The sequence below is a fragment of the Diplodia seriata genome (genome assembly GCF_021436955.1).
Source record: "Diplodia seriata strain FDS-637 chromosome Unknown scaffold_3, whole genome shotgun sequence".
Taxonomy (NCBI): Eukaryota; Fungi; Ascomycota; class Dothideomycetes; order Botryosphaeriales; family Botryosphaeriaceae; genus Diplodia; species Diplodia seriata.
The window spans coordinates 3,608,527-3,629,755 of NW_027117310.1; the positions used below are offsets into that span (position 1 = coordinate 3,608,527).

At 54.1% G+C, this 21,229-nt stretch overlaps 5 protein-coding genes across 5 annotated transcripts; 3 read left to right on the forward strand and 2 right to left on the reverse strand.

Annotated features, from left to right (window-relative positions):
- Positions 1-1,526: 1,526 nt before the first annotated feature.
- On the forward strand, positions 1,527-2,164 carry SLS55_003784 (uncharacterized protein; the record flags this gene model as incomplete). Its single annotated transcript, XM_066775248.1, has 2 exons — positions 1,527-1,532; positions 1,700-2,164. The coding sequence occupies 2 exons, from the start codon at positions 1,527-1,529 to the stop codon at positions 2,162-2,164; spliced, it is 471 nt and encodes a 156-aa protein (XP_066635367.1).
- A 5,305-nt stretch (positions 2,165-7,469) lies between these two features.
- SLS55_003785 (uncharacterized protein) lies at positions 7,470-7,751 on the forward strand (the record flags this gene model as incomplete). Its single annotated transcript, XM_066775249.1, has 2 exons — positions 7,470-7,474; positions 7,517-7,751. The coding sequence occupies 2 exons, from the start codon at positions 7,470-7,472 to the stop codon at positions 7,749-7,751; spliced, it is 240 nt and encodes a 79-aa protein (XP_066635368.1).
- A 3,424-nt stretch (positions 7,752-11,175) lies between these two features.
- On the reverse strand, positions 11,176-12,594 carry SLS55_003786 (uncharacterized protein; the record flags this gene model as incomplete). Its single annotated transcript, XM_066775250.1, has 2 exons — positions 11,176-12,448; positions 12,590-12,594. 2 exons carry the CDS (start codon positions 12,592-12,594, stop codon positions 11,176-11,178), a joined length of 1,278 nt encoding a protein of 425 aa, XP_066635369.1.
- Positions 12,595-12,710: 116 nt separating this feature from the next.
- Positions 12,711-13,342, forward strand: SLS55_003787 (uncharacterized protein; the record flags this gene model as incomplete). The annotated part of the gene is made up of 2 exons (XM_066775251.1): positions 12,711-12,716; positions 12,950-13,342. The coding sequence occupies 2 exons, from the start codon at positions 12,711-12,713 to the stop codon at positions 13,340-13,342; spliced, it is 399 nt and encodes a 132-aa protein (XP_066635370.1).
- A 3,747-nt stretch (positions 13,343-17,089) lies between these two features.
- SLS55_003788 (uncharacterized protein) lies at positions 17,090-18,952 on the reverse strand (the record flags this gene model as incomplete). The annotated part of the gene is made up of 2 exons (XM_066775252.1): positions 17,090-18,815; positions 18,948-18,952. The coding sequence occupies 2 exons, from the start codon at positions 18,950-18,952 to the stop codon at positions 17,090-17,092; spliced, it is 1,731 nt and encodes a 576-aa protein (XP_066635371.1).
- Between the last annotated feature and the right edge of the window lie 2,277 nt (positions 18,953-21,229).

Genomic DNA, 21,229 nt, shown 5'->3' on the forward strand with positions numbered 1-21,229 from the left:
GTATCATCGCCGTCCATTGCCTCACAATAAACCCATCGTAAGAACTCCTATGTCAATATGCATAAATGCAATACAGATCCTGTGGATCATTTGACGCATGTCGAATGGAGTGACTATTGTCGGGTAGCGTGCCCATCATAACATTTAGCAATGATGATTTGCACCAATCATATCGAACTTAGGCCCCTTGATTATCACGAGGTAAGCTTATGGTGGCCTGGTCAAGTTTGCACTGCCCGGGGCAGGACACCTCACTATCCGCTACGCCACCACCCGACGCTTGGACAGTAAGCAGCAACATTGCCCGTGATCCATATGACGATGGTGAATGATATACCGTAGGTCCCGCTCCGGACATACGGGGGATATATCCATCTTCCTTGTGTCGGAATTTATCGATGGATGTAACGCTACTCATTATCTCTACAAATTATGCCATTTTCGGTCTTTGTCGTGAGCACTACGAGCAGTCTCTCCACCTGGGCCGGGCTGAGCCACACTCGGTCTCGCGTACCGCAATCCATCATCTCACCGTGCGGGCGTGGAACAGGGAATGATGTTTTCAATATCGGAGGGAGGTGAACTGATGATGCTTGCCCCGGCCCTCGTCCATATGATCTATGAAGGGTTGAAGAACCTTGCCATTAGTGGCGCCGCTTCGGAATTGCAACCTGGTGAGCAAGAGTCCCAAAAGGTTGCAGTTTTATGTTTAGCACCAATTCTTGCTCTGATGGACGTGTCAGCAGGCCAGCAAGAACATGTCTATCAAGCCGTTTCAAAGTAGAAAACTTCTGGAAACACTAGGGAGCATCAATAAGTCATGTACTAGGTAATTCGATAGCTTGGGTACAAATAATCCCGCGTCGCCAGTTGTTTTGTTGCGCACTGGCCTAGCTGTACCTCCCAGTATTGCCACCAACACTCTCTAGGGAGCGCGGCATGATTCCTATCACATGCAGAGGCTACTGACCTCACTCGCCGCCTTTGTGCGCTCTAAAATTTGCGCAACAAAAACTCGAGGGCAAAATGTGACATTACCAAGTCCTGGAGCAAGCTTGCTCCAAGCCGTTACCAGGGATTGGACTGGACGAACTCTTTCACGAAACTCTACACGCAGTACTGCGAGACGTGAGATGGTAGTGATAATCACATGTTCTATAGGGTTATCCACGACTTCCCAATTGGACGGTACCTACAACCTGTGACTCAGCTTTCGCTTCAACGCATCCGACAAACGAATCACCGCCCGGGCTCGCCAACCATATCGATAACAGCAACGCTGGGCAGCTGCTATAAAATTCCCACCTCACTTCTTCACTCTCCTCTCCTCTTCAACCTCATTCCTGGCAGGGCCTCTCCACCCGCGCTCCGTCGCATCCAAGCCCCGCCCCGAACCAGTCCAGCGTTCAGCCATGCGACCCACCATGGACTACCGCCGCCGCGAATCCAACGCATGCGATCCCTTCATGGAAATATGCGGTCCACGCTGCTTCCTGTTCTGGACGCTCGTCTGCTCCTACCTCGCCATGGCCGTCTGCATTCCCTGGCTGCTGTTCTGGATGTGTCTGCGCAGCATCGTCTGGGTTCTGACCTGCGGCCACTACGGCTTCAACGACATGGGAAAGAAGAAGAAGAAGAAGGTGCGGCGTTTCGCGTCGCATATCTTGCAGAGGTCCTGCTGCACTGATCTTGCGTGCAGGGAAACGCGCAGGGAAACGCGCAGGAGGAGCGGCGCGCCGCCATCGAGTCCATCGCGCAGCTCGCCGAATTCCTCGATAAGCGCAACAACCCTGGTGGTGGTGGTGCCAACAACCGCCGCAACGATGTCGATCTCGAGGCTCAAGACAATATTCAGCCTGCTGCGAGGAGCAAGACGTACCACGAGGCCCTGGCTGAAGTTCAGCAGAGCAAGCCACACGCTGACGGCGATGCTATCGAGCTCGAGACAATGCGCACCGACGGACAGAGAAATTCCAAGGACAATCTGACGTCGGAGGAAAGGGAGGCGGCTAGAGAACAAGAGGCAAAAGAGGCCGAGGAGGCTGAGGAAAAGGCGGCCAAGGAGGCCGAGGAGGAGGCTCGGAACAGAGAGAATCCTTGGGTCTGGCCGGAAGGAAGCAAGCCCGCGGTGAAGGAGAGCTACTTGAAGGAGAACTACTACTAGCGGTTCTCTGGTCGCGCTTTAGAAACGAGTCACGTTTCTGGACGGGGAATGCTTGACGGATTGGAAGACGTACGAATGTTCAACCCAATAGCGTCATTGAGTAGATCAGATGAGGCACACGGCGTATCGCCCGGCCACTGGTAGCAAGTAACTTCAGAGGCTTCACTCTTCCGGTCAAAGCGGTCTCGTGTTGGTACCTAGCAAATTATACCTTCCGACGTTGACGTGTCGAATGACGTCATGCGAAGACGAGAGAAGCAATTTGCATATTTCACACCCTTCTGGTATTTCCTAAATATCATCATCTGTGACGTTTCAAATCTGTCTGCATCACTCTCTTCAACGACGGTGAAGCAAACCATACTGCTAAACAAGAGCCCATACATCTCATTGTCGATGTAATGCTAAGCGGCCTCTCTCACTCAAGCAGCCGACGACTGCAGAAAGTTAACCCACGTTTGCCTGTCGTCGCTTGTCGCTGCAGCCATGGAATGCTTAATCTCCCCCGCCTTTACAGAAAAGACGAACAGCTCCGAGCCCCTCGGGACGTTATCGAGGATCGAGGCCTTCGTCTTCCCATCCAAAGCAGCGTCGAAGGAACATTCAAGCTGTTGCACCGGCATCGGCTACCCATCTGATTAGCACGTGAACACACGTCTTCCCGTTCCGACACTTACCGCTTCCAGAACCCACAGCTTCTCGCCGTACTTGTACTTTCCAAACCACATCTCCCGCGGCCTCTCCACCCGTCCCCAGAAGAAGTAGTTATCAAGCAGAACACAATGCACCTGATTCCACAGCCCCTTCCCCTTCGTCCGACATGCCAGCGACCCCTGCCACACCAACCGCCTCTCCCTCCCAAACAAATCCAACACGTCCACATTCCTCGAATCCAGCGTCTGAATCCTCCGATGCATCTCCCTCAACACCTCGGCATCAGCCGCCTCCCGCATCACCGTCTCGCACGCCTCCTTGATCCGCCCCATCATCCTTCTATAGTCGCCCACCTGCGTCGACCTCTCCTCCCCCTCCCCTTCTCCCGTCTCCCCCGTCTCCAACCCCTCCACCGCCCCAAGCACCTCGCAATACCCCTCCAACCGCCCCACCGGACTCCCCAACACCCCCTCCAACCCCCCCTGCACCCCAACCATCTCCCCCACCCACGCCCTGAACCCCTCCCCACCCCCCCCTCCCTCCGTCGCCCTTACCGCCGCGACTGCATGCGGCACCCTTCTCGCCACCGCCATAACCGTCGCCCCGGCTTTCCGCCACCACACCCGGAACACGGGGAGCAAGAGGTCGGTTTTGATCACGCTGCGCAATTGCACGGCGAGTGGTTGCAGCAGGTGCCGCGTGTGCAGGGAGGCGAGGTGGGAGAGGGGTGTGAGTAGGGCGTCGAGGTGCGGGAGGAGCGAGGGCCAGGAGGCGTGCAGGGTGGAGGAGTGGGTGAGGGTGGTGACGAGGCTGTGCAGGGTGGTGATGTGCCGCAGTTCGCTGAGGAGGAGGGTTTGCCAGTGAAGGTGGATGAGGAGGTCGCGGGGGGAGAGGTGGTGGGGTGGGGATGGTGGGGGGAAGGGGGGTGGGGCTGGGTCAGCTGCTAGTGGTGGTGAGGCGGCGGCGGTTTCGGGAGAGGGTGGGAGGTTGGCGGTTTCGAGGGTGGCGGGGTCGTCGGACTCGACTGCGGGAGGGGCTGGAGGTGGTGCGGGTGCGTCTGCGGAGGGGCGGGGTGTGGTTGCGGTCGTGTCTTCTGTATGGACGGGCCCATGCGGTGACGGTTCGGGGTTGTTGTCAGCGGTGTCATCGGCTGTGGACGAAGATGCCACGGCCGGAGGAGAAGCAGTAGGTCTCCGAGGTGGCAATGGCGGTGCGTCTTCTTCTTCCTCAGTTTCCTTGGTGTTCTGCTCCCGCGGCGGCAGCGGAGGGGCGTCTTCGTTGTCCTCCAAGTTGACGTCCGCATCCGACGCTGCTTTTTGAGGCTTTGTTGATACTGCTTCCGCTGCCACTGCTCCCTCTTGCAACCCAGCCGGCTCGCCGTTTCCTTGACCCGTTCCTTCCACGACTCCATCCACCTCTGCCACCGCCTGCGCCCCACTCGGACCAAGCTCCCCATTCTCCCCCGGGTCTTCACCACCAGCCGCTCCCCCATCCCCCCGACCAACACCATCCCTCATGGCCGCAGCCTTAGCCACCGCAGCCCGATACGCCTCCGATTCCATCACCGCCTCAACAAACCCCACCTCGCCCTCTTCCTCCCCACCCGCAACCAAATCCACCCCCTCAACCCCCGGCCACGCCGCCCTCAACGCCTTTCCCCCCTGCACCAACTGCTCCCCACCCACCACTTCCCCCATCCCCCACCCCGGCGCCTCCTCCTCCTCCCCATCCAACCCCGGCACAACCAACAACCCCCTCACCACCCCCGCCAACACCGCCCTCACCCCGCCCAGCTGCCTCAACAGCTCCCTCATCGCATCGTCGCGCCACCTCGGCAATGTCTGCGCGGCGGGCCGCTGCGTCGGTTTCGACGCCGAAATCCGCTTAATACGCCACTTCCTCGCCGCCTCTGGAGCAGGAGCAGGCGCGTCGCCCGACGCCGACAGCGCCCGCATCTCGGCGTCCAGGCACGCGAACGCGAACGCGCACGCCCTCAGCGCCGCGTCCAGGTGGCCGCGTTCACCGCCATCGCAGCCGTCGCGGAGGAGGAGCGCGTGCAGTTGCTGGAGGGAGGCGGCGATGGCGGTGGTCTGGGCGGCGAGGGTGGTGAGAGCGGAAGTAGCAGCGGTGGCGGTGGTGGTTGAGGATTTCGAGGGGGCGAGGAGCGCGTCGATGGCGGTGGTGAGGCGGAGGCTGTGCGCGGCGAGGGTGCGGGCCTGTTGTGGTGTGGCGCGTTATTATTATTATTTTTTCTGTGCGCACCGCGCGTTGGGTTGTGGCTGGGCGGGGTAATACGACGCAGGGCAACTTACCGCGCGTGGGGGGAGGGCGGGCGGCGCATCCATGCTGCGGCTGGCTGGTGGCTTCGTGTTGGGCTTGATAGCCAGGTTCTGTCGCTTGGTTTCTTTTCGCGGGGTTTTCCTTGTGGTTGTTGCCGGGGGATGTCGTCTCGTCAATGAAAAGAAAGGAGATTTGCCGCTTTATTATTGGCGCGAAGGATTCGGTTAGCTTGGGGGCGGAAATGGTCGATATCGGCCTCACGTAAGTGTTCGTTCCTACCTGTGAGCATTTGCAGAGTGCTTTGCAAATGGGGTCGCTCTTTTCCATTGTACACGACCATGCGTATGATACGGCCATTTCAGCTTTCAAATCAATTCATCGTGTCATGTCATTGACATCGGTATTAACAGTTAAATATTGAACATAGACTCTTCGGGACTCCTTCAAATCAAGCCTAACCATGTTCTTAAAATACGGATATTGGCCTTCAGTAGTTTGTGTCATTCCTGGTAGTTTTGTTGAGTTTGAAGGTGCTGACACAATAATTAATAACCCATCGTTTTGTGTCGTACAGATGACAATTCTTTCAAGTAAAACATGCTTCTCATCTCATCAAGAGAGACAAATGCAATTTGGTAAAGCTCTCCTACTCTTGAGGCACAGATATGGTCTTCAGGTCTATGCCCGATTTGGCAAGAGTGGCACGGTGTTGATGGAAAGGGAGCACGGTCCGATGAAGCCCCGGATGATCATTATTCCAGCTCTCGAGTTCTACTGTACAATCAACCGCCCCGAAGAAGTAGGTCAATGTTTCCATGGAGGGGACGAGGTTTATTATGCTGGTAGTTTGAAGACTTGGCAAGTAAACGCTCTGTTCATCTGCCAAGGCTTCAACGATAGGACCGCTCCGGGCTAAACTTCGCTTCCGCTCTTATCAGCATCAATAGGAAGCACCTTAGTCATAAGAAGCGCGTGAAGCGGCCAAGTAGAGATTCGATTCAGCTTCGACTCGGTCACTGACCAAACAAGAAGGTAGCAAAGTGTTCAGGAACGGAGACTCGTGTCATGCTCCTGTCGAATTGGCGATGAGATGACGGAAGGCTTGATGGAAAAAGAAGGTCTCTTGGCCGCAAAGTAGCATCGCTTGGGCCAAACCTTGTTTGGTATGGTGATAGGGGACGACATTGGCGCATATACGATGCCGCTGAGGGGCGGATCCCGTGTCGGACGCGGCCGACGGTCCGCATCGTCCACACCAAGAAATGTGTTTCCGGCCCGGACGGGACAGAAACCGGCTTTACGACCGGACTTGACGGCTATCCAGCATCTCTTCCGATGGCCAGACAGTACTATGCCAAGGTGCCAAGACGTGTTGCGATTCCTTGGCCACGCCAGCGGTGACTCTCCCCGACGCGGTTCCGCGTCAACTTTGAATCCCATGTGGTGCCAAAAAGTCACATGGAGGCTCATGATCCAATTGCACCGAAAGCACACAGTCTGCTACTTTACCGCAGTGTCGCTTGAAGCGGGGATGAGACGGAGTGAAGAAAGAGTGGCGGGCGGAACTCCAGGGCGTGCCAAGCACCCCCAGACAAAAGCTTCGTATCCGGATCCGTTAGTACGAGTTATTCTCCGCCCCATGCGCCCCGTCCTTGGCATTCCCCGTGGGCTTTTCTTGACGCCAATACGAACGGACCGTTTCATTCCCTTTCTCTCCTGCCTAATAAAGCTGTATATTCCCCTTAGCTCCTGGGCTCGCCACCCGTCTGCTTTCCGCTATCGACACCTCACACCAGCTCTGCTCGCTAATGCTCTTTGCCAGGTTGTGTGCTCGTACTTCGGCCAAAATTCTACCAAGAAAATCATTCCGGGGACAAGTCCACCTATGAGGCTTTCCATAGACGATTAAGCATGCTTATATCGACCAGAATGTAGATTGGTTTTTGAGGGTCTCTACAGCCACTCACGCTTGGCATACTAGCCCAGTGCACAACCACGCCTTGGCTTGATAACCCGCACAGACTTGTTTGTCTACCAACCAGCGGTAGAGGTACCTCCAGCAAGCGCCCTTGTATGGAGGAAGGGCAGTTCCGTTTATGGATAGATTTCCGTAGCTTCCCACTTCAGCGGCTATCTTCCTGCCAACAACAGCCAAACCGAACATGTCTCCATCCACTGTCATTACTTCCTTCTGCTTTGCGTAAGGTCATGCTGTGAAGATAGAAAGCCTGATCACGACATAGATATTAGATATCGAGTGCAGTTGACTATAAAGCAAGCTCAATTCCTGCGACTGAGTTCGACAGCAGCACCTCAGCAGTTCAGCACCAGTCTCATCTGAAGCTCGTCCTCATCCCGATCATTCTGCAACATGAAGTTCTTCGCCGGCTCTCTCCTGGCTTTGGCCACCATCGTCAGCGGCACCGCCGTCGACCTCAACAAGCGCGACACTCCCCTGGATGTCAAGCTCGAGATGGTCGGCAACTCCGAGGTCAAGGCCACCCTCACCAACAACGGCGCCTCTGCCCTCAAGCTCTTCAAGGTCGGCAGCATCCTCGACAAGACCGCTGTTGAGAAGACCGAGGTCAACTCGGCCGGTACGTACCCCACCAGCGACAACACTCCCCCCACTCCCAAGCACCCTTCGCCCTAACCGCCCGTAGAGTCCCGCATCGCCTTCGACGGCATCCGCCTGCGCATGGCCACCTCCAACCTCAGCGAGGACGCCTTCCAGAGCCTCGCCGCGGGCGAGAGCGTCGCCGTGCAATTCGACCTCGCCGAGGCGCACGACCTCTCCTCGGGCGGCGCCATCGACATCCTCTCGTCGGGCGCCATCTCGTTCGCCGCCGACGGCACGACCTCCATCGCCGGCGCCGTGCCGTACACCAGCAACAAGATCAGCACCACCGTCGACGGCGCGGCCGCCGCCGCGGCCCGCGCGCGCTTCGTCAAGCGCGTCGCCGTCAACGCCGACTGCACGGGCTCGCGGCGCACGGCGACGGTCAACGCGGTCGCCAACAGCCGCAGCCTGGCGCTGGCCGCGCAGGCCGCCGCGGCGTCGGGGTCGGCGAGCAAGTTCCAAGAGTACTTCAAGACGACGTCGGCGTCGACGCGCAGCCAAGTCGCGGCCGTCTTCGGGCGCGTGGCCAGCGAGAGCGCGAGCACGACGTCGGGCGCGTCCGACTACTACTGCACCGACGTGTACGGCAACGGCTGCCAGAGCGGCGTGCTGGCGTACACGCTCCCTTCGAGTAGTTACATGGTCAACTGCCCCCTGTACTTCTCGGCGCTTTCGCCTACTAGCCGCACCTGCCACGATCAGGACCAGCAGACGACGACGCTGCATGAGATGACGCATTTGAGCGAGGTTGCTGGCACGACGGATCAGAATGGCGCGTATGGCTATGCGGCTGTGCAGTCGTTGACCGCGGCCCAGAACTTGAGGCATGCGGATACGTATACGCTTTATGCTCAAGGTATGTTCTGTGTGATCCTTTCTTCTCCTTTGGTATTGGTGCTGATGATGTCTAGCTATCTACGCTGGCTGCTAAGTGTATCGCCTTGCGCTACCCATGGTATCGAGACTTTCCCAGAGATGGCTGGAAGCTGCGGGTGTTTTTCCGTCACGCGAGACTGTGAGAGGTGGCGGTTTGTAGAAGAGTATAGTAGAAAATGTGAATGGATTGGTGTAACAGAGATCTACTTGATTGTGATTTTTTTTTTATTGGGAGAGAAGAAGCTACGCCAAACCATGACCGCAATGCCCAACATGTTTCCTGTACGAATACTACACCGAATGCCGTATTCACCTGAGCTTCCTCTCATCTAGAGAAGAAAGTGCCCCTCCGCGTAGTTGCTGATCTGCTGATGGATACAGATCTGTTCGTTTGTCTTGCATGGAGGGACTGTTCAGCCACACTCCCTGCTTCGCTGTTGTGGCTGCTTTGCTGATCCCGCTCCATTTGCCTTTGTGCGTTTTGAATATCAGATACGTGCCTGTATAAGCGATCGAGAGCTGGGGACAGAACATTAGCAACTCTGCCACTCTGCGCAAGTTCCCAGCTTACCGTCGGTCATCTCGAACTTGAGCTTGTACGAGGATGTCTCATCACTGAGCGGTTGGCTTTCCCACGCAGACAGGAGTTTGCCCAGGTTGGCAGCTGTCAAGGTCCGGTGAAACTTCATTTCAACCTCGAGTTTTTTCCAGACATTCTCATCCATCGCTGCACTAGCTGGTTAGTCTTCTTTTCAGAGCTTAATTACATTAAGGGGGAAAGAAGAGGTTGAGTGGAGTGAGAATGGAGACATCCTCCTTTGCGGGTGCCTTACGTTCTCCAAGCAACCATTTGGGATGGTCTCCTCGAGGTTCCTGGAATAGCAATACTAACACTGCTCCTGGTTTGGATGTTTCTGTGGTTCCGCCGATGTTGAACAACAGGGGTTTTGCTTGATATGTTTCATGGAGGCGCCATGTTGGTAACTTCTTTGCAGTCGCATGCGCGAGGAACACTAGCTCCCAACCAAACATGCCGCGCAACAATTCTTTCAAGTCTGCAATAGCAATATCGTCAGTGCCCTCTTCATGGAACGTGAATGTAGCATGATGTTCATACCCCCCGGAGGGCTTGTGATATTCAAATCATCAAGCTTGAATTTCAAGGCAAGGTTCGAGGGTATATAGGCAACCTTACAAAACTGCCCTTCCTGTTCAGATTCATATGGAAGGCGCCGGACATCTGAATGATAGTCAGGCGATTTGAGGTTCTCCACGATGACTACAGCGGTTTGTTGCTTTTCTTCTACCCGGAGCGTAATATCGCGCTCATATGGCACTACGAAGATATCAGTTGTGCTGAAGCCATTGATAGTGCATTCCTTGCGGATCATGCGCTCGCCACTGGGTACCATCTGGGTTGAGGGGGGGTAGATGTGCAAATTTGAGGCATGGTAACGACTTTCGCCAGTTTTCGCATTTGCTTCGAAAGACCTATTTTCATCGTGGTGGCAGAGCTCATGGTTCAGCAGAATCTGAGAGATCCTCTCGGCATCTACTCACAGTTAGTGACGGACCCACGAAGTCAGTGCAAATTAGTACCTGTTCGGTTTAAGAATGTGAGGCCTAGATGATTGTTTGGTTGCTGAGAATCGAAAATCCGGTGCCAGAAGAAGCTGTAGTACCCTGGTAATCAGATTTCAGCTTTTGTTGAGTAAGTGATGTTAAAGACAAGATAATGGCAAAGTATACCTTTATCCTTGGTCTGATGAATGTGATTACAGTCTGACCATTTAAGTTCGACTCTAACAGAATCACAGTCTTGTAACTTGACCCTCAATTTGTGAAGTGGTAACCCTGGTGACCATTAGCACGATCATACATCTATCATCGACGTAGAATAAGTGGGTATTACGAACAAGCTGATTCCCTTCCACTCTTGTCTGGTTCCTCTATCTCAAGGAACCTGTACCTTCCCCACGGGACTTTTTCATCGGTCTCTGAGATACATACCACAAAATGACTGCCGAGCTTTGGGTCCTGTTTTTCCCATACACCACTTCCATTGCGGGAAAGGGTTTCGAAAGCTGATATTTCGGCGCGGAATATTGTTGGACCCGAAAAGCCTTCAACCTGGGATGAATATCCAAAGTATTTTTGTTTGCTGCTGTTTGGCGTATGGCTAGTGTTCTTCCCGGACTTTGGTCTGTCTGTAGGATCCAACGGTTTCTCTGAAAGAATTCCGATATCATTTTGCGAGGCCCTCCTCTGAATATCGTCAATCTGGATCATGTGGTTGCTTTGTTCTGGCCGTGGAGGAGGCGGAGCAAAACCATCCCAGTCCTCCGACAAGACAAAAGATTGTTGGAGTCCCCATTGCTCTTTACTTTGCTCTGTTTTCCCTGGCTCTTCTCTTTCTGACTTTGAAGAGTGCACTTTTCCCTTGCAGCAGCTTCTGATGTATGAGTTGTTTTTGCTTTTGGCGCGGGAAGACTGTTCCTGTATCTCGTTGAGAAGCTTGTTCGAGGAAGGCCTGTCTGCAGGCTTGGTGTTGAGCTGTTGTCATTTGTCAGGTTGACGGCCATCACTGAAAAGCAACAACACGGTATCTTACCATTTCTGCAATCCAAGGGAGAGGCTCGTTGAACACATTGTGTTTTCCCAGCTCTTCAATCCATTGCGAAATCAATTCTGGGTGCTCACAGTAATTGTACTTCGTGTTGCCCTGTTCTGCCCCGAAAATTTTGTGGAGCTCTGAAAGTGTGCCTTGCTTGAGTACAGTGATGATCTCAAGGAAGACGCATCCAAGCGACCACATGTCTGCCTTTGGATCACGAGACCACTCCTTATTCACCTCTGGAGCAGAGTATTTGCATGTTTGCGCATCGACTGGACCTTCGGTGAAGTCTCTTGCGCTGTCAGACCAGTCGTGCGCGATGCCGAAGTCACAGATGATGACTTTTCCGTCGTGGATGAGGATGTTGCCGGGTTTGATGTCGCGGTGGCGTATCTTTTCCCTGTGCAGATGCATAACTCCTGAAGTCAAACACCCAAATGAATGTTGTAGGGTGTCTTTGCAATGATTCCAAACGCTTTCTGAGTGTAGGATGTCTTTGTGATCATTCGAAATTTTCTTAAAGAGATTTCCCAAGTCATCTTCCGCAACAGGTTCAAAGATCAGCGCAAAGTGCTTCTTGTCCGTGTAGGCGCAGATGTACGTGATCAAGTGTAGGTGTTGCAAGTCCTTCAACTTTAGAAGGTTGCTCTTCTCGTTGCTGAAGAGCTCGGTTACGCTGGGACTTTTGTCGACTTTTTTCTTGCAATCGGAAGTCGTTCGACGGAACCTTTTACAAACGAAAACTTTGTTCGAGCGCCGGTGGGTCACACGACCGATGAAAGCACTCTTGGATTCACCGAGTTGTTTCTTCTCAAGCTCAAAGTAGGCGTTCCCATCCAGAAGAGGTAGGTGGCCTGCGGCTTTGAAGTGGTCTAAGCTGTTGGCCGCATCACTTGACGCAAGAAAGGAGTCTTGGTAATGTATCAGGCTTTTGACCTCGTGTTCTGCGACTAAATCAATTGTGCGGAGATAAGCCTCATTGGGGAAGGGAAGCAGGTCGTCCTTGAATTCGGGAACAGGCTGAGCAGCCATGCCCTCGCCATCGCGCAGCATGAACAGAAGCGCAAATAAACGTGGACACTCAGCCCATGCTTCAAAAGCCTTGAACGTTCGGAGCTCTTTTTGCAGCCTTTTTGCGCGATTTTCGTCGAAGTCGAACGTAAGGGCGCCCTTTTTGTCGATCAGTGGCACAAACTTGCGGAACGTCGAATAGAACCGCTGGTCGTCCATGGCCAAGAGGCTACATTAGCACTCCAATGAGGGTTTCTTGGATGAGAACAAGCATGCAGATAGTGAGATAGTGAAAGACACTAAGGCAGAGTAGAGGGTGGGGAGCCCCACGGGGAGTTTGGGAATGGGCGATAAAAGGCCAGTGGCCAACGCCATGCGCACCCGACGCGTCAGCCTCCACAAGAACTTGATCAAGGCTTAGCGATCATATTGAAATTGCATTATTGATTCAAGGCCCCCCATGCTTTCCGCGAAGGCGGCGAATGGCTGGAATGGCTGTGTAACACTTAAGCGACACGGCTGGTTGCGTGCTGCGTCCGCCACTCCGCTTTCTTGGTTCACCGGTCAGTTACACTGCTTTGAGGAGCAGCCTCGTTGCCTAGTTCTGTAGGAGCACACGGCAGTTTTCTGCCTTGACCACCCGTGATCGAGAGGACAAGCTCCGCTCCGCATTGCCATATATACAGGAACAAAAAAGGAGCCCTGAAACTTCACCTCCTTCATTGTCAAGCACTTCCTCACCATGGAGAACAACAGCCCTTCACAATCGAACCCTACTCCGGAGCAGTTACAACGCATCTCGGCGCCATTTGCCAAATGGAACCTTGCGAGGATGAAAGACGAGATCAGGGAATTCGTCAACGAGGCTGGTTTGCAAGACGACGAGGATTACATCAGTCGCGGAGCAAAGTTGGCCCAGGACAAAGATGCGTTCAATCGCCGCCGTGATGCTCTTGTATACCGCGCCGACTTGAACGAGAAAGAGTGTCTTGAGCGCGAGTCCAAGAACATGGGGAAGAACAAGTTCAAGCAGACCTGGACTTTGTATGCACTCGTCATCGTTTGTTCCATTGGAGCCGCAGTACAAGGCTGGGACGAGTCCGCCGTTAGTTCAGGTGCGTAGCCTCGTCGAAAAGTTGAAATTAGCCGATGCTGACTTCTTTCTCACATTCAGCTCAGATATACTACCAGTACGCTCTCAGCATCCAAGGCAACATTCTTGGGCTCGTGAATGCGGCACCATACTTGTGTTGTGCTGTTTCGTGTTGGTAAGCCACCCTACCCCAGCAAGGAGCTAACCCATGCTAAGCATGATATCATTTTCCAGGTTGAACCATCCACTCAACAAGTGGCTGGGTCGTCGAGGGACAATATTCCTGACTTGCTTCATCTCCTTTGTGACCTGCCTTGGTCAAGGATTCGCTAAAACGTGGCAACAGCTCTTTGTAGCTCGTCTACTTCTCGGTTTTGGTATCGGTCCCAAGAGGTATTTTCCGCAGACTTAGACTCGACTAGTGAGATTTTGACGTTATAACAGTGCCACAATCCCCGTGTTCGCCGCGGAATGTGCACCGGCAAACATCAGAGGCGCACTGGTCATGATGTGGCAAATGTGGACTGCTGCAGGTACGCTTGAAGCTCATTGCTTCCCAGCCATCACACCCATCTGATTTTGACAGGAATCATGTTCGGATACATAGCCGGTGTAGCTCTGCACGCAATTTCAGATGGCTCATCTGACGGATGCCGCGCCCGCGGCAATTTTACGTTCGATGGCAAGGGATTACCAAAGAACGCAACCTTCACTGAGGGTAACTACACAATTCACTGGAATGACTCACGGGGAAACTACGACAGCTATGGGACTCTCCCTCCTCATATATCTGGTGCTAAGAATGTAGAATTCACCAGTATCACGAACACTTCACATCTTCTTGGTACGAACTGTGTAAGTGTAGTCCCTCTTCACAAAGAACGTTTTGTAGTGGCTGATTATTATAGAGCTTGAATTGGCGCATGATGCTTGCTGCACCGGTAATTCATCTGGGCGTGACTTCGGTAGATCCAAGTGCTAATAATAACACACCAGATGATACTGCCATTGTTCGTCATGGCCTATGTCTACACGGTTCCCGAGAGCCCTCGCTGGCTGCTGCAAAGGGCCCATGAGACAACTGATGAAAAATTGAAGAAGAAGCGATATCAGGCCGCCTGGGCATCGCTTTGCCGACTAAGGCATACCAAGCTTCAGGCAGCGCGGGATTTATTTCTCATCCACCATCAACTCAAGAACGAGAACGAGGTTTTCAAACCCCAAAGGGGCGTCAAGCAATTGTTTGGACTAAAGCAACTGTTTGAGTCAAGGAGTAGGAGAGCGCTCCAAGCCAGCTTAATTGTGATGTTTCTTCAACAGGTATGCTTCAGTGTATTCCAGTGTACAAATTCGACAAAACTAATCTTCGGAACCAGTTCTGCGGTGTAAATGGTAAGCAGCACCCAGAGATGTGCATGATACATACTCTAAAACATACCATCAGTCCACGTGTACTATTCAGTATCCGTTTTTTACGAGCAAGCAAACTTCCCGGTCACTTCTGCGCTGCTGGTACGTTACTATCCGATTTATCAGATGACGCTACTCACATGCAATAGGCTGGAATGGGATTCGGCATCATCAACTGGCTGTTTGCTCTACCTGCAGTGATTACTATTGACACTTTTGGCCGGCGCAACCTCTTGCTCAGTACCTTTCCGCTTATGGCCATTTTCCAAGCCTTCGTTGCCATTTCACTAGCACTAGACGGAAAAACGCCTCTGTTACTTGTGGGCATGTACCTCTTTGCTGCTGCATACAGTCCTGGGGAGGGACCTGTTCCGTTCGTAAGTCCGCTCGTCCCAAAAGTCTTCGCCATCCATTAATATTCTAACAATGTTCAAAGGTCTATTCCGCAGAGAGCATGCCTCTTCACAGCCGTGACTTGGGTAAGCCTGGGCCCCCTCCAAAAGCACTGGTGTTTACGATTTGCAACAGGAATGGGAATCACTACAGCCGTGCTTTGGCTGTTTAACGGCATCCTCGGTGAGTAGAGGCGGTTCCTCCAAAGCGAGCGCCTGCTGATTGTTGGGGGGAAAGCAATTACGTACCCACAGTTCTTGAAGAGCTTCACCCCCGCTGGTACCTTTGCGTGGTACTCCGCTTGGTGCATTGCAGGATGGGTCATGATCCTCCTGTAAGTTTCCCGAGTGAAGACCCCGCGGAATTTCTATCTTACAAGTACAGGTTTGTTCCGGAGACGAAAGATCTTACTCTCGAGGACCTTGACAAGGTGTTCAGCCTCAGGACCTCTGAGCATATGTCACATGGCCTGCGCCAGCTGTCATTTTGGGTCAAGAGGGGTATACTTCAGCGCAAATATCTTAAAAGTCCTACCTTGGGGCACGTGGACGAACAGGATGACTGGGAAGCTGAGTCTTTTGATGGTGAATCAGAAGCTCAGGGCTCCGAAGAGGGTTACGAAATGCAGGAGGCCCGCACTTTTCCATCGCAGCGGTAGCAACTTGGTACACATCCCACTGTGGGAAGGAATACTCTCGAATTTACAAATTGAAGTCGTCAGACTGCAGGAACTGAGGCTCCATTAGTCATTTCTTTACAACAACATCTCCTTGTACTACAAAACTGTGAATTTTACCTTGAGGCATCAGCCGCGGAGACAATGGGCGTCATCATGGACCGCATCGCTCGCCGCTGCGCACAAGGCTGGCTCAACAATTCCGTCCAGCAAGGACGAGGCAGGCAGGCTGCGGTGCTGGAGGCAGTCTATCGCACGACGCGCAAGCTCAGCTGAAATGTAGCATGCACCACCCTTGGAATGGGAAGGAGGGGGCGCAGTCTACCCCGCTTTGCCAGCCTCGCGGGCTGATGCCTGGAGCCAGTGTCACGACGTTCGTTGTCACTGATCCCTGCCGGCTGAGAGCCATGCTTGTAGGCTACGTTACAGCCGTCCTTGAATGCCGCGCTGGCACGGGAAAACGTGCGGCTGTACAGCATCACAGTGGTACAACGCCCTCCCAAAGTCAGCCTATGACGAAATGCCCTCCCACATACAGATCACAGATGTAAGAAAATTTGGCTAAACGCAAAGATAAGGCAAGCAAACCAGAAAGAAAAATTTGGCCAGATGAGTGGCCAAAGACAGAACTCTGCCACCACCAAGCTGTTCTTTTTGGCCACCTACCACTCTGAGGCTCCTCAGCCGTTGCAAAGAACTTTTTATGTTTGTCCACGAAGACACAGCTGCAGATCTATCCGTCCTAGCAGGCGCTGAGGAATCGTCGTCGTCGTCGACCACCTCATCCTCTTCCGAATCCCATCCCGAGTTCGTACTTTCCGTTGAAGGACTTGCAGAAGTATCCGACTCGGCCACTGAGAACTCCTGACCTTCGGGCACTTTCCGAGAAGTATGGTCGAATCATCTGCTGCTGTCCTACCTTACGCATACGCATCGTCATGCTGACCAGGTCGTCAATCACATCCTATATTTCAGTTCAGCTGTTTTGCCAAGTTTCTCGCAGCATACTTCGATGGATCTTACCGCAGAGATGCTGGAGTCCAACATGAACGAGTTCCATGGCGAAATCTTGTAGTCAATCCCGTAACGGTCCAGCGCATACTCGTCCACCCAGTCACGGCCGATGACCAAGCATTCGTACGTGATAGCCTCGTCTGCACGGTCTTCTGGGGGAGAAGGTACAACTTGCGGTCGGTATTAGGGCGAGAAAAAGTATACGTGGAAAGGCTGATGTCCCATGAACCACGTCTGCCCGAGTACTGAGTCTTTTTAGCTCCAATAATCCCCTGAACCTGTGATCAGGAAAATTTACCTGTTGTTCTCATGTAGATCGGGCTCCATCCAAGCGAATTCATGGACTCTAGCAACTGGCCACCAATTGATGACTTTTGCGGCTGCCAGAGCAAGGTAGCACGCGGGATAATGTTGGTTGACAATGATCTGTTGGGAGGGTTCACTCGGTTTGGCATAGCCACCTCGTACCCGGCGTCTCCGATTGCTGACTCAACCTCCGAGAGTGTTTCTGAAGAGCTTCCTGTCGAGGTCGTGAGTATCATTAATTTCCTTTTCCCAGAGGGGCTGGACAAGGCTCTGGAGCGACAGTCATCGTCACCTTCGCTGGCTTCGTCGTCATGGTCATCATCAGAGCAAGACTTCCGGGATACTTGCCAGTTCGACGTACGCACTGCCGAAGGTCGTCTACTCTTCCGAGCCCGAGTAAAGCCGAGGTCCTTCATGTTCTGGACGAAGCCGGAGAAGATACCGTCGGTCTCCATAACGGGCTTGGTGTTGCCATGATACGTCTCAACGACCTCCATCACGCTGCTACCCGTCGCATAGCGCAACTGCCGACTGCTGCCTTCCGCCGCGCCTTCACCTCGAATCGCCGCACTCACCGCACCCTCGCGACCCCTGCACTCCTCCACCTCCCTCGCGTGATCCTCCACCATCTCCGCCTTCTCCTCCTCCGCCCTCCGCCGCTCTTCCTCCCTCAACTCCTTCGCATCCTCAGCCTCCTTCACCGCCACCGCAACCCTCCTCTCCCACAACTCCCTCTGCCGCTGCGCCAGCGCGGCCGCCGCTTTCGCCTCCGCTCCCCCAAGCGTCTCTCGCGCATTCCGCCGCAAGCTCGTCGCCTTCTCCCGCCTCGCCATTTCGAGCGCGCTCTGCGCTTCCGCCTCGGCGCGCTCTTGCTGGGCTCGGTGGAAGGCGATGATGTTCTGGAGCTCGTCGTGGATGGCGGTGAAGCGGTGCTCTTGCGCTTGGGTTGCGTGAGCCGCGGCGGCTTGCTCGTCGGCTGCGGCTTGCGCGGTTTCTTCTTGCGTCTTCGCCAGCTGCTGCGATAGGAGGATTTTTTCGATGTTGCCTAGGCGTTCTGATAGCTGGGCGGTGATGGAGGGCTGGGGGAGCGCTGGGGGCGGCGGTGGTGGCGGCGGCGGTGGTAGTGCCGGAGGCGTCGTCGCTCGCGGTATGTAGCTTGGTCGAGTGGCCATGCGGTGCTGGTATCCGTACGACTGTGGCGCGTATGTTGTTGGCGGCCGATGACGATGCGCATACGCGGCGCCGAATGGATTGACGTTTGCATGCGGGGCGAAAGGGTTGCCTGTCTGCGCACGCGCACCTGAAGAGGCTTCACCGTAGTCGTTGTAGGCGGTGTTGGTGGGGCGTTTGTATCTTGATTGATTGATTCTCGGGAGTCGATTCTCTGGTGTTTGCTCTCCTTCACGTGAACCCTCGACCTTCTCTGTCGCCCTGTCGTCGACCCTGTCTTCTCCATGCTCTTTGTAGTCCTCGATGCCCTTGTTGAGCTCGATACGCCAATACTCGTTGGCATTGTTTCCAGGTTGGCAAGCAGTGGCGTTGGTTTGGGCTTGACTGAGACTTGTCCATGCGTTCAGGAGCTTGTTGACGATGTACGCTGTACCGGGCCATTGGTCTTGAGGGGAAACGTCGCCCTTCATTTGGAATCTCATCTCTGGCTTTGCGCTCTCGACGTCTGCTTCAGTTGGAAGGGAAAAGGTAGTGCTGTTGTGGATTCCAGGATGCTCTGTGGCAGGAGTACCACGGCTTCCTTCCTTTTGCTTATGCAGGCCAGCTTCTGATCCTTTTTTTACTGCCGCTTCCATGGTTTTCTTGCTCTCCATTGTCGCCAGCTACTTCATCGCGTACCTCGTGCGATTTCCTGCCGTTCAGACCAACAGACCTGTGCCCGTCGTGCATTTGACCGTACTCGATGGAGTTTGCATCCAAATTGAAGGCTTGCGGAGAAGGCTCCGACGTGTACACTAGCCGGTATAGCCAAATGGCTGTGTCTTTCTGGAGATGCGGCCCGTTTCGGATACTGATCTGGGTTTGTCCGGCTCCATCACTCTCGAATGTTTCGTTGTCCGCTTTTTGAAGCCTCTCGACAGAGAGACGAGTGGTTTCGACCATGCTTTCGGCCACTGTCCTGCGCACTGCATAGCCAGTGGTCGGATGACCTTCACTGGTAGGAATGAGCATCTCTTACATGTCCAAGCGGCAATGAGCGGCTCACCGTCTTCGATGTACTTGAGCGAGATTCATGACGCTCAGGACAAGGTTCATTAATGTTTTCACCGCCTCCATCTTCTTGAACAGCTCCTGGAACCTAGGTCTTTTCTTGAAGAAACGCCACCTTGCAAATTTCTTTCGCGTCAAGTTGAGAAGCAAGCTCTTCAACTCATCCGTAAGAGCGCCGAACCTCACCAATATTTGGACCACATCGTGGCCGAGTCGGTCCTTGTATAGATCTCGATGGTTGTGCAGACAATCGTCCATATTCTCCAAAATTATTGTGAGAATCGACATTTCGCTGGCGATGTCTTCGATTTCTTTGGGGGCGTCTTTCAGCGTCCGCGCAATCTCGTGCAGTTTGAACGACAGCTCCACGGCAACGGCGCCTACGCCAATTGCCGTACCAATGATAGAGATTGGATCCATAAGGCTCGGTGGCTACTAGGCGAGTGGATGGTGTGTGGTGAGTCAAAGCAACAGTGGAAGCCGCCCGTGAAGAAAGCGGGCAATGCGGCCGGGCAGGCAAGCCCAAGGCTGAGTGAAAGCGGAGAGCCCGGCTTAGAGATGTTAGATACCGCACGCGTGCAACGTTTTTCAGTCGTCTGCAGGCAGCCATCAGCCACACTAGGGTCTTGCTGACAGCATAGCCTGGTCCAGTAGTCGTGCATGCAGTCGTGATACCATGCAAGGCTGGTACGCCATCGTCAGCCCTAGCTTGTGACAATCCGTTGGCCCACCAGTACACTGCCTTTGCCGAGTGTAGCGCCGGGTACATCTGCTGTCTGCAATGCTTAAATATTTAGTGTGGATTAATTATGCGAGCCGGCGCGATGCCTGAGCGGAGCATCCTATCGGCAGCAATTGGGAGGCTGGTCCGAGGCTGATCTTCTCATCAACCATCTATGTGAGTAATTACAGGTGCTGGATTGAGAGATAGATCTTGCCAGGCTTGACTTAGCACTTTGCTAAGATGAAGGTGCGCAAGACGTAACGTGGCTCCGGGTAGCTTTTTGGTTACTAGAAAGGAGCATGCCTCATCATTAACATGATGAAATCAAGGGATTTGCTCTGAATTCGAGAATCAGAAACACTATCTAATCTTCAATTTTCGAGGCTGCTTCCCCCTGCCAAAAAGAAAAGGAAGGAAAGAAGGCGACGGAAAGTCCTTCCAAAGGCAACCATTGAGCGTCCCGAGAACACACACCGCGGTGGAGGAAAATTAGACACAAGGAACCACCGGAATGCATATCAGCATGTGCAGATCTCTAGATCCCCTGTTCTAGGACCGGAAGCCAGTTATCGGGGCAAAGCTCTCCCAAATTGGCAGCCCGCATCCCCTCCTCATGCACGAGGCTCGTATACAACAGAACGGCCCCCACCACCATCATCCTCGGTCGCAAACGACCGCAGAAGGCTGCCAAACCTGCACGTCTCCCTCTCTACTCCAAAAATGGCTTTCCGCCCGTTCCACAAATGCAGCACATCTCGCGGCAGCAACCGCCCCTCCCCTCAGTCTCCAGGCATGCTCGACGTCGCCCGCCCCAAACAAACCCGGCGTCCGCCCCGATGATCATCGCCGTCTTACTGCTGGCCCTTGGCGCCGCCACCGCCGCCGCCGCCACCACCGCAGCCTTGCCGCCATCGAGCGACGACACGGAGACGACATACACGCCATCATTAGCCGCGGCGGCGGCGGCGGGATCTCCCAGCGCCACAACCGCAGACACCGCGCCTTCATCATCCCCAGCCGACGGCCAGCCGCGCGACCCTACAGCCGACTCCTCTTCCGGCCTCCCCCACACCACCGTCCTGACCATCGCCGGCGGCGTGCCGCTGTTCATCGGGCTGCTGTGCAGCATCGCCATCGGGGGCTACATCATGGGGCGGCGGCACGAGTCGACGGA